This window comes from Choloepus didactylus, chromosome 1 (assembly GCF_015220235.1).
Source record: "Choloepus didactylus isolate mChoDid1 chromosome 1, mChoDid1.pri, whole genome shotgun sequence".
Taxonomy (NCBI): Eukaryota; Metazoa; Chordata; class Mammalia; order Pilosa; family Megalonychidae; genus Choloepus; species Choloepus didactylus.
In genome coordinates, this window is record NC_051307.1 from 102,690,837 (window position 1) to 102,705,700 (window position 14,864).

The following is a 14,864-nucleotide window of genomic DNA, read 5'->3' on the forward strand; positions in this document are numbered from 1 at the left end:
CTTCAAACTGTCTCATCTGCAGCTCCTGTGCTTTCTTCAAAGTGTCCCTCTTGGCTGTAGCTCCTCTTCAAAATGTCACTCACAGCTGCACTGAGTACCTTCTGTCTGAGCTTATACACTGCTCCAGTAATCAAGACCCACCCTGAATGGGTGGGGTCACACTTCCATGGAAATTATCTCATCAGAGTTATCACCTACATTTGGGTGGGTCACATCTCCATGGAAATACTCAAAGGATTCCAATCTAATCAGCACTAAAACATCTGCCCCACAAGATTGCATCAAAGTACATGGCTTTTTGTGGGGGACATAATACCTTCAAACTGGCATACAGTGAGACTCCAATAGGAGAGAAAATCAGAATCAGAGGGACGGAAACCAAAACCTCGAAAAAGCTTACATTTAGAGAACAGGATGAACAATTACTTCCTATAGAGTCTGTCCTAAGTTTATGATCAGGTACTCATTTGATAACATTGTTTTGTGATCCCAGCAGTATTTATTTTTTAGCTTTAAGGAAATTTGATCTTTCTGATATGGGGTCTGAAGTGGGTATCTATCAGTCCAATAAAGCCTTTAGAGCTGCTTAGAAATCAAATATTCAAAATCAGGTCATTGTATTTAAAAGTAATTAACTGGTTTGGGTAAAAATGTCCAAATACATAGTGGACAGAAATGGAATTTTCAATAGTAACAAATCTATGGAAGATGTGCTTAAACCCCACCCCACCCCACCCCCCAAAATGACTCTCAAAAACCAATACTTCCACGGGCAAGGGAATAGCCAAGTTTGTTGCGATTTCCAATGAATGACATAAGACCCATGTAAGTCTCGATCAAAATAGGTTCTGCTAACACCGTCAGTCCCTTTCCTCTTCCAGATCCCGTGGAATTCTTGTGGGCATTCTGGATGGCTGGAACAAGCTTAGATGTGAATCCAGACAACTGAGGAAGAAAAGTAGAAGGAAGAGTTAGTGAATACAAAGTAGGTTCAGGGATCCACCCCCCTGCAGCCAATCCTCACAAAGGTTGATCACTCTCCTGGGGTGGTAGTTTTTCAGTCTTTCTTAGGCCTTAAACATAGATTGTTTCTGAGAATAGTTAATATTGCTTCTGATTAGTCTTTTAATAAATTAGGCTGTTAATAAATTATGTACAAAATAAAATTATCTGGCTTGTCTTGTTTGTTTTTTTCTTTATTCATTCATAATTTGAATACATTAAGAAGTCAGTTCAACAAACATTTACTGCTAGCCTCTTATAAGTCAGACACCTGTTGATTGCTGAGGAAGATTTAAAGGCAAGTAAAATACAGCTTTTGCTTTTAACGAAGTGACACTATAATAGAGAATCTTAGAAATGAACATGTAATGATTTACACAAAGTTCACTAAAATAAGCAACAAAAGAGAGGTACAAAATGCTAAAGAAGTACAAAAGAGGGGGAAATCATAACTGGTTAGTGGATCAGTTATAGCTTCATAAAGGACATTCTTAATACAATCCTTACAGGCTTAAGAGGATTTCAACAAGGTAGAAAGGGGGTTGGTAGGTCCTAGTAGGCATTTGTTGTTTTTTTCTGGCCCAGCATCATATCCAACATTTGAAATTCTTCTTCTGGTAAGAGTACCTAGATTTTCTTTGGAAAAACATCTCTGCTTAGCCCATGCAGTTTAAGTGGAGCTGACTTAAACAAGACTCGGGCTTAACAAATGAAAAGAATCCTTTTTTCTGGTTCTAGGGATTGGTTCAGGCATGAACACATGGCCAAACAGATAGACTATAAGCCTGGAGCTACTCATGGTCATTTTTGCCACACATAATAAAGAATTTGTCAGAAAATGAAGCTAACAAATATGAAAGAACTAAGAAATGAAAAGAGATGTATTGACAAAGTCATTTGAATTATTAGATTAGTCTCTTCCAGGACTTTTAAATTAAGTGAATAACAACAAAAAGAAATCCTTCTTTTGATCAGGCCAAGTTGAATTGGATTTCTTTATTTTCCATCAAAAGAGTCTGATAATTCAGGGAGTACTCCAAACAGATGCAATCAAAGGTATGAATTAGAAAGCTATGTCTTTGTATTCCCAATAAGTCCTTTTATATACCTTATCTCAGTCCAGTAAAAATCCTATCAAGTAGGTAAAATAGGCATCATCATTTCCAAGTTAGAAACTAAGGCTCATAGAGAATAACGAAGTCATCCACCGTTAGTCTTTTCTGCATAGTGGTAAACATGAACAATAGGAGTAAGAGCCTACTTGCAGTGAGATCCAAATCTGTTTCCTAGGCAACTGGCTCACTAAAATAAATTCAAACACTTCAAGTTCATTCTTAGTTCAATACAAGTTATTATGCATCCCCTATAAAAGGATCATTGTTCTTCACAATCCTCCATGAGGAAAAGCCAGCTTTTGCTTTAAGGGTTTAACTCAAGAGTATCTGTTTGTGATGATTCAATAAATCCCAGTTAGAGAAGTCCTGAGTCCTTTACCTTAACCCAAATTTTCCATATAGGCTTTATCTTGGATTCTTATTTTATACCAAAATGCTCTTGGACATACTGCTTCATTTTTGGCCTGAGTTCTCCTATCAGTAAGCAAAAAAAATCTAAAATTCAGAATGTATCTATCATTACTATTCTACTTAATAAGCAAAAAAAAAGTCATAAAAATGAAACCTCTGCAATTGATAAACTGTGTTACATTAGTAAATTCACTTTCCCCTTTAAGTCTTGGTTTGTTCCTCTGAAAAAGAAAGTAGGAATCAATGGCTTTTCAAGATAATTTCAGAGGTAAAAAAATTTAGTGACTTTGATAATGAAACAGAATAGAGTTTACATGAGTACTGCAATGTCTGTGGGCTTTCAAAATAAACTAAGTTTTTCTTCCTCTCTGCTTTTCTTCCAAGTAATATTTACTTAAGTGGATAATATTAAAATATTAATTTTAAAAATAGGGTTTTGATTTTTTTCCATGAGTTTCAGTATCTATAGCTAAGAGGGACTGGTGGCACCTCCAATTACTAATTCTCAGACTCTGTGAGAACTTGGACAGAGATCTAAATTTTGGTGTCTCTGAGAGAAACAAACCATAGTCACAGAGCCTGGAGATCCTGGAAGTGAAATATTTGTGCTAAAGGACATCCTTCTTTTCAGTGAACTCCACTAGTATTTTAGTTGATAAGCAGGAAGAACTTCTCTTTCTTCAGTTTCCAAAAGAGCAAAACAAAAAGGGAAGAATACATTCATTAGATGGGTCTTTAAATACTAAGTTTTAAAATCATGGAATCTCAGTTTCAGAAGAGTTCTTAAACTTCACCAAGTCCAGTTTTTTAGCTAGTGTTTTAATCACCCTTGCCACATCCTCACTAAGAAGTCACATCCCTCTACGTAGACATACCCAATAATGTGGAACTCTCAGCTACCTATGGAAGTCCATTCCATCACTGTGTGTGATAGGAAAAGTGCTTGGGATTCAATGCAGTAGGTCAGGTGTTTTGCAGTGCCCTATCAGTTGAAACTTGGTGGGACCTTGAACAAATCATTTAATCTCACTGAACTTCAGTTTACTCATCTGAAAATGGGAATAAAATAACAACAATGATAATAACAAATACTAACTTCATCAGATTGTTGTATGGATTTAAGTGGGGTAATATTAAAATATTTGCAAGCCATAGCACTTCCAGTTATAAATATCATCTTTATATATAGGCTAGAAAAGACTTTAGTTCCTTTAGTCCTATTTCCTCCAATTCTATTCTTTGAATATGGAGTTCCTTAATATGCCTCGCAGAGATTCCAAAACGCACATTTTTACAACCATGATATGATTTTTTTAACAAAAAGTTTCATGAATGCCAAAGGATAAATTAAAGCCTACTCAGAAACCATAACTTCAAAACACCTGAGCTGAGTCCCTAAGTTTCTCTCCCAAGATATTTATCAATTACAAAGGGAGAAAGAGTAACTTTACAAAGGAGAAACCCAGCATGCACCACCTTAACCAAGTGAGAAATGTCAATACCACTAGTAATAAGATATATGAACATCATGAACTCATGATCTGATGCAGGGAAAAGGACACAACATCATTCCTGCAGCATCATTCCCAAAATGGTGGACTTCAATCTAATCATGAGAAATGATCAGTATTATCAGGTAAACCTAAACAGAGAAATATTCTACAAAATGACTGACCAGTATTTATTAAACGTGTTAAAGTCATGAAAGACAAGGAAAGACTGGAAAACTGTCACAGATTGGAGGAAAATAAGGAGATACAACAACTAAATGTAATGTGGAATTCTGGACTGGATCCTGGAACAGGCAGAAGACATTAGGGAAAAAAACTGGTGAAATTCCAATAAAGTCTGTAGTTGAGTTAATAGCAGTATTCCAATATCAATTTCCTTTTCTTAAAAAATAACTTTACTATGATTATACAAGTTGTTAACATTAGGGGAAGCTGGATAAAGAATGTATGGGAGCTCATCACTAACTTTGCATTTTTTCTGTAAGTCTAAAATTATTTCAAGATAAAAAGTTTGGATGAAAAAAAAATCCTAAATATTAGCTTCCCAAGATTGTTGAAGCTTTCCAATTAATAAGAAGAATGGTTAAAAAATAAACAGGTCAAAAGATATAGTTGCCTTGTTTCTCTTACCTCTATGTGAGTGTAAAACCCATGCAAAAAGTATACAAACATTGGTGAATTTCCATCAACAATATGTTTTCTAGCATGAAATACACTGAGACAATTTAACTTACTGGAGAATTTTCTATAGAAAACTGTTAGATGATTTTTTTTCCATTTTCGTTTTTATTTTTTTTCTGAAACTTTCCACTGGATGGATGCTTTCATATGGAATTTTACAATAGACATTTGATTTTTTTCATTTCAAATTTAGTCTTTATGTATTTTTTTCAAGAATATTATTTCTAATGTGATTATTTTCCTGAGTTTGGATTTAGCCCTTAGTTTAATTTTGTGTTTATTAACTTCACTAAGAAATTTTTCCTAGGCCAAAATTTGCTTCTTAATGTCAGATATAAGATATGATTTTCTGGTTTGTTTAGTATCTATATTATTCTTAACTGATTTAATTTCCTGTGTGTTTGTAAATTGTTTCTATCAGTATTAGTACTGTGAATTAACTCTCTGTATCACTAACAGATGAAAGCATCTAAATCCATTCAAGAAATATTGGTGAAACACCTACATTACATTGCAAGTGTACCTAAGTGCTATGAACAGACAGGTAAGGTTCCTGCTCTCATAAAGCTTACATGTTAGTGGTAGAGACAGAAAGCAAAAAACAAACAGGTATATACAATTTCAATGATGACAAATACAAGGAGAAAAATAAAATTTGATGAAATGATGGAGATTAGTGGGAGCAAGGGTCATTTACATAGCATCACTGGGGAAATCATTCTGAGAAGGTAACACTTGAGCAGAGGCCCAAATGACAAAAGGAGCCAATCATGCAGGGGAAGGTATCCCAGGTAGAAATGCAGCACCTGCAAAGGCTGTGAGGTAGAATGAGTTTAGTTTATTCAAGGAACAGGGAGAAAGTCTGTGATGCTGAAGTATAGTGATGATGAGTGAGTAAAAGTGGAGCACTAGGCACAGAGTCTTTTGGGCCATATTAAGGACTTTATGTTCCAGTAGTTTAAGGAAGAGTTCAGTGTTGTATGATTTTTATTTTATTTTTTTAATAATCCTGGCTGCTGTGGGGAGAATTTACTGTTAGGGTCAAGAATGGAAGCAGGAAGACTAGTTTGGAGGTTATTTCAGGCAAGATGTGATGACGACCTGGCCTAGGACAGCAATGGAGAACATGAGAACTGGTTGACTTAGAGATAGCTGTTGGACACAGAGCCCAGAATTTGTTGATATGACATGATTGAATTTAAGAAGGGAAGAGAAGAGAGGAGCAAAGATGACATCTAGATTGTTGGCCTAAGCAACTGGGGAGATCATAATATTACTGAGCTGGGAAAGCCTGGAGGAGGTAGAGACTGGATGTGGTGAGATACAAAGATTAGGAATTCTGTTTTAAATGTGTTGTTTGAGATGTCTAACTTGTGAGCCTCTTAGAGATTTCTAGTGGTCAACTGGGCTTATGAGCCTGGAGCACATAGAAACAGATATACAGATGAAAAGCTGCAGCCTATGTTAAAAATTCCATAATAATTATAGAGTTAGAAGTCATGAAGGATATTCAGAAAGTGAAGTTTATAGCATAAACAAGGCAGGATAGATAGCAGTAGGTAGAAATTAACACCTCTAGAAAACTTTTGTTGGGTAAGATGCTAAGCTTTGGGGGCAATCCAGATGGGGTTCTGAGAATTACAAAGATTTGTCCAAAGCCAAAGAACCAGTAAGTGATTGAGCAAGAGTTGTGACAGGTTTCCTGATGTAAGTCCTAAAGTCCTCTCTTCTAAACAATACTGCTAATACGAGCAGTAAACTCCCAATATTTAGGAAAGGAGTTCTTCATTTTCAAAGGGATAGAAAAAAAAAAATCAGCTTCAGTAATTTTTAAACCATATTCCTTAGAGCATCAGATTTCCTCATAGGTTGGGTATCATACAATTTTTCACCCAAACTGGGATACATTTGTGAGAAAAGAAGGTCCATTTATTAATATTGATGGAACTACAGATTCCTAGATGTTGGGGGAAAGCTGCAAAAAAAAGTGAGAAGCCAAGCAGGTAACTTGCCTCCGTCTTTTCAATTACATCAATCAGAGCTGCTCTATTTTTATCAGTTCCATATATTTGAGTTCTGAGTAAGATTTTATTTTTAAAATGCTTTTGATTTTAAAAACTATTTGAAAATCACTAGAGTAAGCATGACTAAGAAGCCCTAGCTCTAACAGTCTATGATTCAATCTAAATTATCTATAGTGCCCACACTTTGTATTCATCTTTTAAAACTAACCTCAAATCCTACCTCTCCCACAATGCCTTACCACATATTCAACATAAAATGTAATCTTTTCTTCTATGACCTTTCAGTTTTCTTTCCACTCAAATATTTCATACAGTTCTCTGAGAATTAGAGTCACAATTGTGGCTGTCTCTTCAACTAAACCAGGGTTTCTCTTCCTTGGCATTATTGACAGTTTGGGCCAATAATTCTCTTTTTTTGTTTTTTTTTTGTTGTGTGTGTGTTGTTTTTTTTTTTTTTTTTTTTTTTTTTTTTTGGTAGATCGACTGTCCTCTGCATTTTAGGATATCTAGCAGTGTCCTTAATGTCTATCCATCAGATCTCAGTAATACTCTCCCCCAAGGTGTGACAACCAAAAATGTCTCCAACCATTGCCAATGCCCCCTGTGGGCAAAATCACCTGCTGTTGAGAACCACTGAACTAAGGGAAGTATAAAATGATAAAGCCTGAGTACTGGAATTTGACTTGGTTTAAGTTGCAACTATGGCACTCACTAAATGTGTCACCTTGGACAAGTTATCCAACCTCTCTGAACATTATAGCTCCTTTTCCATAAAGTAAGAACATTAATAGCATCCAACTCATAGGGTGGTTGTGAAGATTAAATGAAATAAAGGGTTTGTTCATGAGATGTGAATATATGAATGTATGTATTGCAGAAAGGATTGGGGAAATGAAATGCAATGAAGCTAAAATACAAGTTGGAATCATATTGCAAAGGGAGTAAAGGAAGCCTGTTGCCAATTATCAATAATCATGATGCCTTTTTCATGGATCAATAAATGTTACTCAAATTGGATTACCGAATGCCTCCTTGAATCATATTCTTCATTACATGAAAATCCTCAGTGGCCTCAGAATCTAGGTGTTGGAAAGAAAAATGAACTTGGCATTTCATTAATGTCAGATGCACTTCATTTCCAGTTGTATCTGAGGAGAGGCCAGGAAGACAGACAAGCAGCGCGTTGAAGGAGAGGCAGACAAAAGGTCAAGTCCCCAAGCTGGCTCTTGAGCATTTTAAGCACCTGAACTGAATCTGTGTAACAGGAACACAAAGTCATCTGATATGAATGCCACCAGCAAAATATTTTTCTCTAAAAGCTTTTATGCACCCACTCCTGTCTCCCTCTTTTATTCCAGTCTCAAAAAATGGAGGATCAAGTTATAACAACTCCGGTGACATGGGGGCTGTGTGTTAGTTAGGGTAAAATATAGCAGCATGTGTGTGTGTTGGGGGGTACAGGGAGTCGGGGTTCTTCTTGACTTTACAGCAATTATTTAGCAACTGAGTGCCAGGGCCCCTGGTTTGATTCAGGTACTGTCTGTCCACGATTCACTGCCTACAGTCTCAGTTTCCTTATTATAACCATTACTTTCTTCCTGTTTACACTGGGTGGAGAGACCAGGTTTCATGCCTGCAGGTCCACATTCCTCAGCTGAGCAGGTTTTCCAAGCCTTCAGGCTACAGGTTTCCACCTCCCTGTGTAGGCAGTGAAGCATGCCAGCACAAAGAGCTAGCCTGTCTATTACCCAATTCTAGAAACCAGTTGGGCAGTCACATGGCTGGACTGAATGTATTTAATCATCCTCACACATGTTACCTGGGATTATCTTTTTAGAGATACTATAACTGTTGGTAAATTCTGGTGTGTAGAGAAAAAGGAAAGATGAAGAAAACATTTCTCCAAGAGAGATTTCTACTGGAAATTCCAATTTTCCATTCTAATCCTATTCCACTCCCCCAATGCTCCCCTGCCAATACACACACACACACACACACACACACACACACACACACACTTTTAAAACTCCAGCTAAACTGAATGACTCTTTATCCTTCAGAAAATAAGAATTTTTATATACCCTTGTAATTTTTTGCTGCTTCTAACCATGTTCCTTCTACTTAAAATGCCTTCCCCACCTTCTTTACCTGATAGATTACTCATATATTGAACCTCACAGCAAATGTCACCACATCTGTTAACTATTGGACTTTTGTATTCCCTTCTCTGGGTTCCCCTAACCTCTTATGAATCCCTTTGTTACATATTATTAGTCTTAGTACATTATATTATAATTTTTTAATTCCCTTTCTGCCTCCTCCCTTTACATCATAAGTTTCTGGAGGGCAGAATCTCTTTTACTCTTCTTGATATCCCAGGTTCCTAACATACTGTCAGGTATGTAATAGTCAACACCAGGTAGGTATTTGTTGAAGGAAAACAAAGGAGCTAAGGATATAAAGTTAAATTTGATTGCTAAAATATTATTGATTCATATTCAAAATTGCCTTGAAGAGCAGGATAAAATGCCAGGAGAGAGTAAAAATTGCTGATCTGTAGATCACTTTGATTTGGCTGTTGAGCATCCATGATCCATGACTATTATTCACCAGCTCTGAGTTTAGTCACTAATCCCTCCCAGCAGCATTCTATGCATACCCCAGGAACCAACAAAGCAAGATAAGACTACAAGTTGCAAAATATGAAGTGGATGAGACAAGTAAAGATAATTGAGCCTGGTTGTTAATATATAATATAACATAGTATAATAAGATAAGATACAATCAATGAATATAAATACAAATAACTCACATACATACACATCTGCAGTTCCTTCACGTTTCCATCCTTTTCCCTGACTTAATCACTTAAGTGTTCTCATTTTAAAAATAAAGATAGCTATCCTGACCTCACAGGGTGTTTGTTAGGATCCAATAAGTTGAACTCCTGAAAACATCATGCAAACTAGAATCAATAAATATAAGATGCAAATATATATAGTACATGAGATTATATTTATGTCCTGAAATCATAAAACTAAATGCAATAAAACCATTATTGTACATTTTCACGATTGTTTTATATGGGTGATACACAGTGTGCATGCAGAGTGGAAAGGGTTGGTGAGGCTGTGAGATAAACAAGGCCAATTGACAATCATGTTTACCAAATTAGGAGTGGTACAGAATTAGATAGATAAAAGAAGAAATAACGTTTTTTGATACAGTATGCATTGCATATATTTGAGAGTTACTTAGTTGATCAGTGTCAAGAGCTACAAAGACATATAAATTTGAATCTGAATGCAATTCTGCCCATCAATACTTCTTCCTTAGGGGCCTTCCTGACCAACGCCATTGTTTCACTTCTACGTAATATTGTATGATCTGAAAGCTATATTACCAGTTCAGCTTTCTTTCCTGAGCTCCAGACCTAAATTTCTAACTGCCTAATAATAGTCAACCCTACCCCATGACCCATAGACATTTCAAACTCAAAATATCTAAAACTGAACCTCCAAACCTACTCTTTTTCCCCACTCAGATAAATGGAATTGCCATCTTCCCCAAGCCAAAAGCCATGGCATCTTTGACTTTCTGCTCTCCTTCACCTTCTATCGACTATCAGTTTCTTGTTCCCATTGATTCAATATTCTGAATATCTCAAAAATTCATCATCATCTCTCCATTCCTATTGCCTCTAACAACTTAAAACCATATATGTATTATCTGAGCTATTAAAATTATGGCAGGGAATAAATAAGATTAAACTCCAGCCAACTGAATTACTCTTTATCCAAGAACACTTCATATTTACATCTTCATGTACCTCCATACCTGTTCACTTGGTCCAAACTTCTGTTTTGGTCAATTAACACTCATTTTAATATATTTCCATTTCTTTTGGCCTCCTCTGTTAAACAATGCCATCCACAAAGACAAGAATCTTGTATCATTACGTTTGTATCATTAGGAATAATTATCATTACTGCACTTTGTAAGTGTCAGAAAATATTTGTTGAATTAAGAGATTCCAGGTGCTATAGATGAAGACTCTGGGTAAGAGTAAGTTTGGATTTTAAAAAGAAATGTATTTTAAAAAATAATGTTCTTCCATTAATTGTAAATAATTTGGAAGTTTGACTGTGTATAATTCCACTCTCTGATTTCTTCCTCTCTAGCACAATAGATTTGTTAAATTGAATTAAATTGCTTCAAGTATTGATTTGGTTATGTATTTCCCCCATACTCCTTTACTTTTGCCTATTTTCTTCATAATGGAAACAGAGAAACCAGTTGATATAACCATTTAAAAAATCTTACCTTTTGCCAAAATATTCACATAAAAGAGATCTTAGATCCCCAGAATTAATTTTGTTCATATTTATTCTTTTTCATTAATATAACTGGGTCTTAATCAAAGCCCACCTTGGAAAATGCCCTGAACACAAATAATATTGTGATATAAAAACAAACAACAAAAGAGAATCTAAGACTCAAAGAACTGGATCAAAGTTACTCATCATCTTACATCTCAAATGGAGATCACTTGTTTTCCTAGATAGCTGGAACTTAGGGTGGCCTTTGAATATTTTTAAAAAAAAGAAAAGAAAAATGGCCTGGTGAATCAAAATGCCAGACTGTTGCCAGGAAGGGAAAAATACTTTGAAACAATAATTTAAGGAGAAAAGTCTTAAAGGAAACATAATTAACAGACCCCACAAAGTAGTTTGATTGACAAAAAAACAATCAACTAGCTAACCACACATCCCACAAAACTCTCTCTCTCTCTCTCCCTCTCTCTCTCTCTCTCTCACACACACACACCCTTGTTATTTTACTTCCATCCGAAAAAGAGCTACTATGGCCATCAAATTTCACTTTTAGCTTTGGTCAGCAGAAAGCCTAGGGAAAAATTCAATGCTACTTTCATGGGATTTGGGCAATAACTATTCCAATTATTCCATCCCCCCCTCCAATATTGTTATTATTTTCACCTTCTTTTATAAATTATTTTGGTGTATTTATATGTAGTAGAATGAAGTAAAGTCCTTTGGGGTATTACGGTGAGGCACTGGCATTTCACAGCAGTTCATAGAACTTGTTCTTTCATCCCTCACCATGAACTTCTTCCAGCAAAGGACACTTAGGGAATAAGGACCTAAAGCACCGGGTTTGAGGAACAAGATAAGATTTGGCCCAGGCAGTAATGGATGTAATAACCAAGGCAGTTGATATTTATTTTGACTTACAGTAAAATGCAATTGCTATTAATTCAAAAAGATATATTATTTTCATGAATAGATCCAGATTTCCTTTAATGGAGGGAAAAGTTCTTGGGGAAATGCATTATTAAGCCCTTTGAGATGGCATAACAGGTTTTAAGAAACAGATAAATTCTCTGTATTATTAAAAACAACAACAGTGGTTTGGGGGTGGGCAAGAGCATCATGGAGAGGAGAAGAGAGGGGCCCATGGAGCAATGTGTCACAGTATTATTAACAAAGCCTTTTAAAAACAGAGAAGTCTGAGATTCCTTTTTGAGTTCTCGCATTATTTTGATACAAACTCCCATTCTGTCTTCTGGACACCTTCAGGAAATCTGCTTTCACATTAAGTCTTATGTTGTTCTTATTGATTTCCATTTTGCTTTGTTTTGTTGGCTTTGGCTGGTAAAGAGTCAGGCTAAGAGCTGATGTTGATTCTTGGGTGGGAGTATGAAATAGGAATATTACATGAGACATAGCCATACCACCCATACACTGAACTAATTTAGTGCCCTTAATAGCTTGGAGCCAGCGGTAACCATGAGACCATAAACCCTTGAGGAAATATGCATAAATCTTGAAAGGATCATTGATTTTTCCTGGGAATAGAATAGGGTTCAGGTCAACCCAACCTATATATTAAGTGTAATAAAGACCCCATATCACCTCTATTCCCATATATGTTGTTTCAATGCATGTTTAGAATAAGGCAATTATTAATTTTAAACATTTGTTTACATGTCTACCTGTATATATATATATATTATATATATAATATATATATACATATATGAATAAGGAGTGTTTAAATCAATGCAAGAAATGTAATGTATGTCATCAACCACAGAAGGGCTTTAAGATACAGATTGCTAAGTTTGAATTTATAGCAAATAAAGAGTTGTGACATTCTGAATTAAAGGACAGAATATAAAGGTAAATATAAAAAGGAAAGAGAAGGTAAGAATTTCTAGACCTTTAAATGCGTTCTTATATGTATATTTGGTTTTGTCAAAAATATGAAGTTTGATCTTTAACTGCATTTTCAACTCCAATTATTTTAATTCCTGACCACATATTGTGTTGAGCAATACTTAACCCTCCCAGGGGAGATGGAAGAATAGTGGAAGGGACCTTCCATTCCACTGATAGATTTAAAATCTACTTGAGAATATCAGATTCGAAGACATAAAAATAATCTCAATCCCTTTACAGTTTATTACCACATTTAACCTTACCATGGTCCAATGAGGTGTGGAGAAAGAACAAGGAACATTATTTTCATTTTAGGGATGAGAATACTGAGGCCCAGAGAGAGAACGGAATAAATCAAACTTGACTACAGAGCCCTAACTGATTAAACATATTTTGTATCACTCTATACTTCTTCTCGGAATAAAACAATTAGGATTTTATTATATACAGAAAAGATATGTGCCTTGTAGGCAATAAATACAATCATACAAAAACAACTATAGCTATTTATTAACAATGTTACACTATAAGAAATTAGCAAGGGAGAACAGCATGGTATGGTCAATATAAATGTTGTATATATTTAAATATATAAATCCGAGCCACTGTTGACTAAAATAGGTTCCATAAACCTACGAAAGTTTTGTCTATTTGAACCCCTGGTTGTATCTTATTATCATCTTTATTTTTTCCTTTAACAGTTATGTTTTAGAAGCTCATAGCTTCTACCAATAATGCTCATCTAAGATTGACGCTCAAGTTGCCTCTTACCTCGCAAATCTCGAGGAACTTCTCACTGCTGTATTTCATAGGGTGCTCTGCAAATGTAGCATAAGGAACTTCATTGGACCATGGGTTCCAGTGGGACAACAGGGACTGCTGCTCTGGACTCCCCCAGTAGATCCTAAGACCTTCTCCCTGTCTCCTATAAGGAAAAAGTTTTCCATTAGATCAGCCAGTATAAAACAAAATGAAAAGGGTGGGAAAGGAATGTAATATCTGGGTCAGCCTTTGTATCATCACTGAGATAAAAGGCTCATCTCCAATTAGCCGAATTGTTTGAGAGAATTCTGGCAGTTAGAAGATGAATTTTGTTGCAAATATGGTAAGTTCAAGGTGTCATCGAGAATTCTATGAGGAAATGCCTAGTTGGAAATGTTACTCTGATGCTCAGGAAAGAGGCTGGACCTGGAGATACAGATATCGACCTCATGCCAATATTCTATTTCAAAGAGAATGGAAGGAGGAGGACTCCGGGGAGGTGGGACAGGGACTGAAACAGTTAAGGTGGAAGACAGTTTTGAAAAGAAGGGGGATTTCAACAGCAACAGCTTCCTCAAAGCAGTCAGTGTGAGCAAGTACTGACTAAGAAAGAGCATGAATCTTCCCAAACAGGGGTGCATGAATCATCTTTTAGACTATAACCAATCCAAAATGTCCTTTGACTTCAGCTACTATACCTCATGATCCTCTATTCTTTGCACATATTCCACCCAGGGAAATTGCTCAAACAAACATGTCAAAGGTTGTAGGGAAACTGCCTAATCTTCCTCCAAAATTCACTCTTGACCTGCAACTTGTAAGAGGCAGCCACTATCCAGTATAGCCCAGATCTGGTTATTTGGTAAACCTAAGTGCAGAGGAAGGAAAAGTCAGCTTGGGAGTGGGTAGAGAGAAGCAATGGCAGGGGAAGTGTGTCCACAATGAATAATAAAACTGTAACTTCTGTGGCCTCTTCTCTTGCATATATACCCCTCAGAATCTATGGCTTGAGGTTTCAGGCATCTCTGAATGCAGCGAGATGCCTGGAGGTTAAGCCAAGCTCAGGTGCTCACTAAGCTTTAAAACTAAGTTGCCTGTAATTCTAGATAGTCCTATGGA

General features: G+C 36.0%; 1 protein-coding gene across 1 annotated transcript in view; it reads right to left on the reverse strand.

Annotated features, from left to right (window-relative positions):
* Positions 1–750: 750 nt before the first annotated feature.
* Positions 751–14,864, reverse strand: part of TPRG1 (tumor protein p63 regulated 1) — a 124,171-nt gene continuing 110,057 nt past the window's right edge. The window contains exons 4-5 of the mRNA XM_037844653.1: positions 13,755–13,908; positions 751–945 (exon numbers count right to left, since the gene is read on the reverse strand). Coding sequence (XP_037700581.1) covers positions 751–945; positions 13,755–13,908 — 349 coding nt within the window. The remainder of the gene's footprint in view (positions 946–13,754; positions 13,909–14,864) is intronic.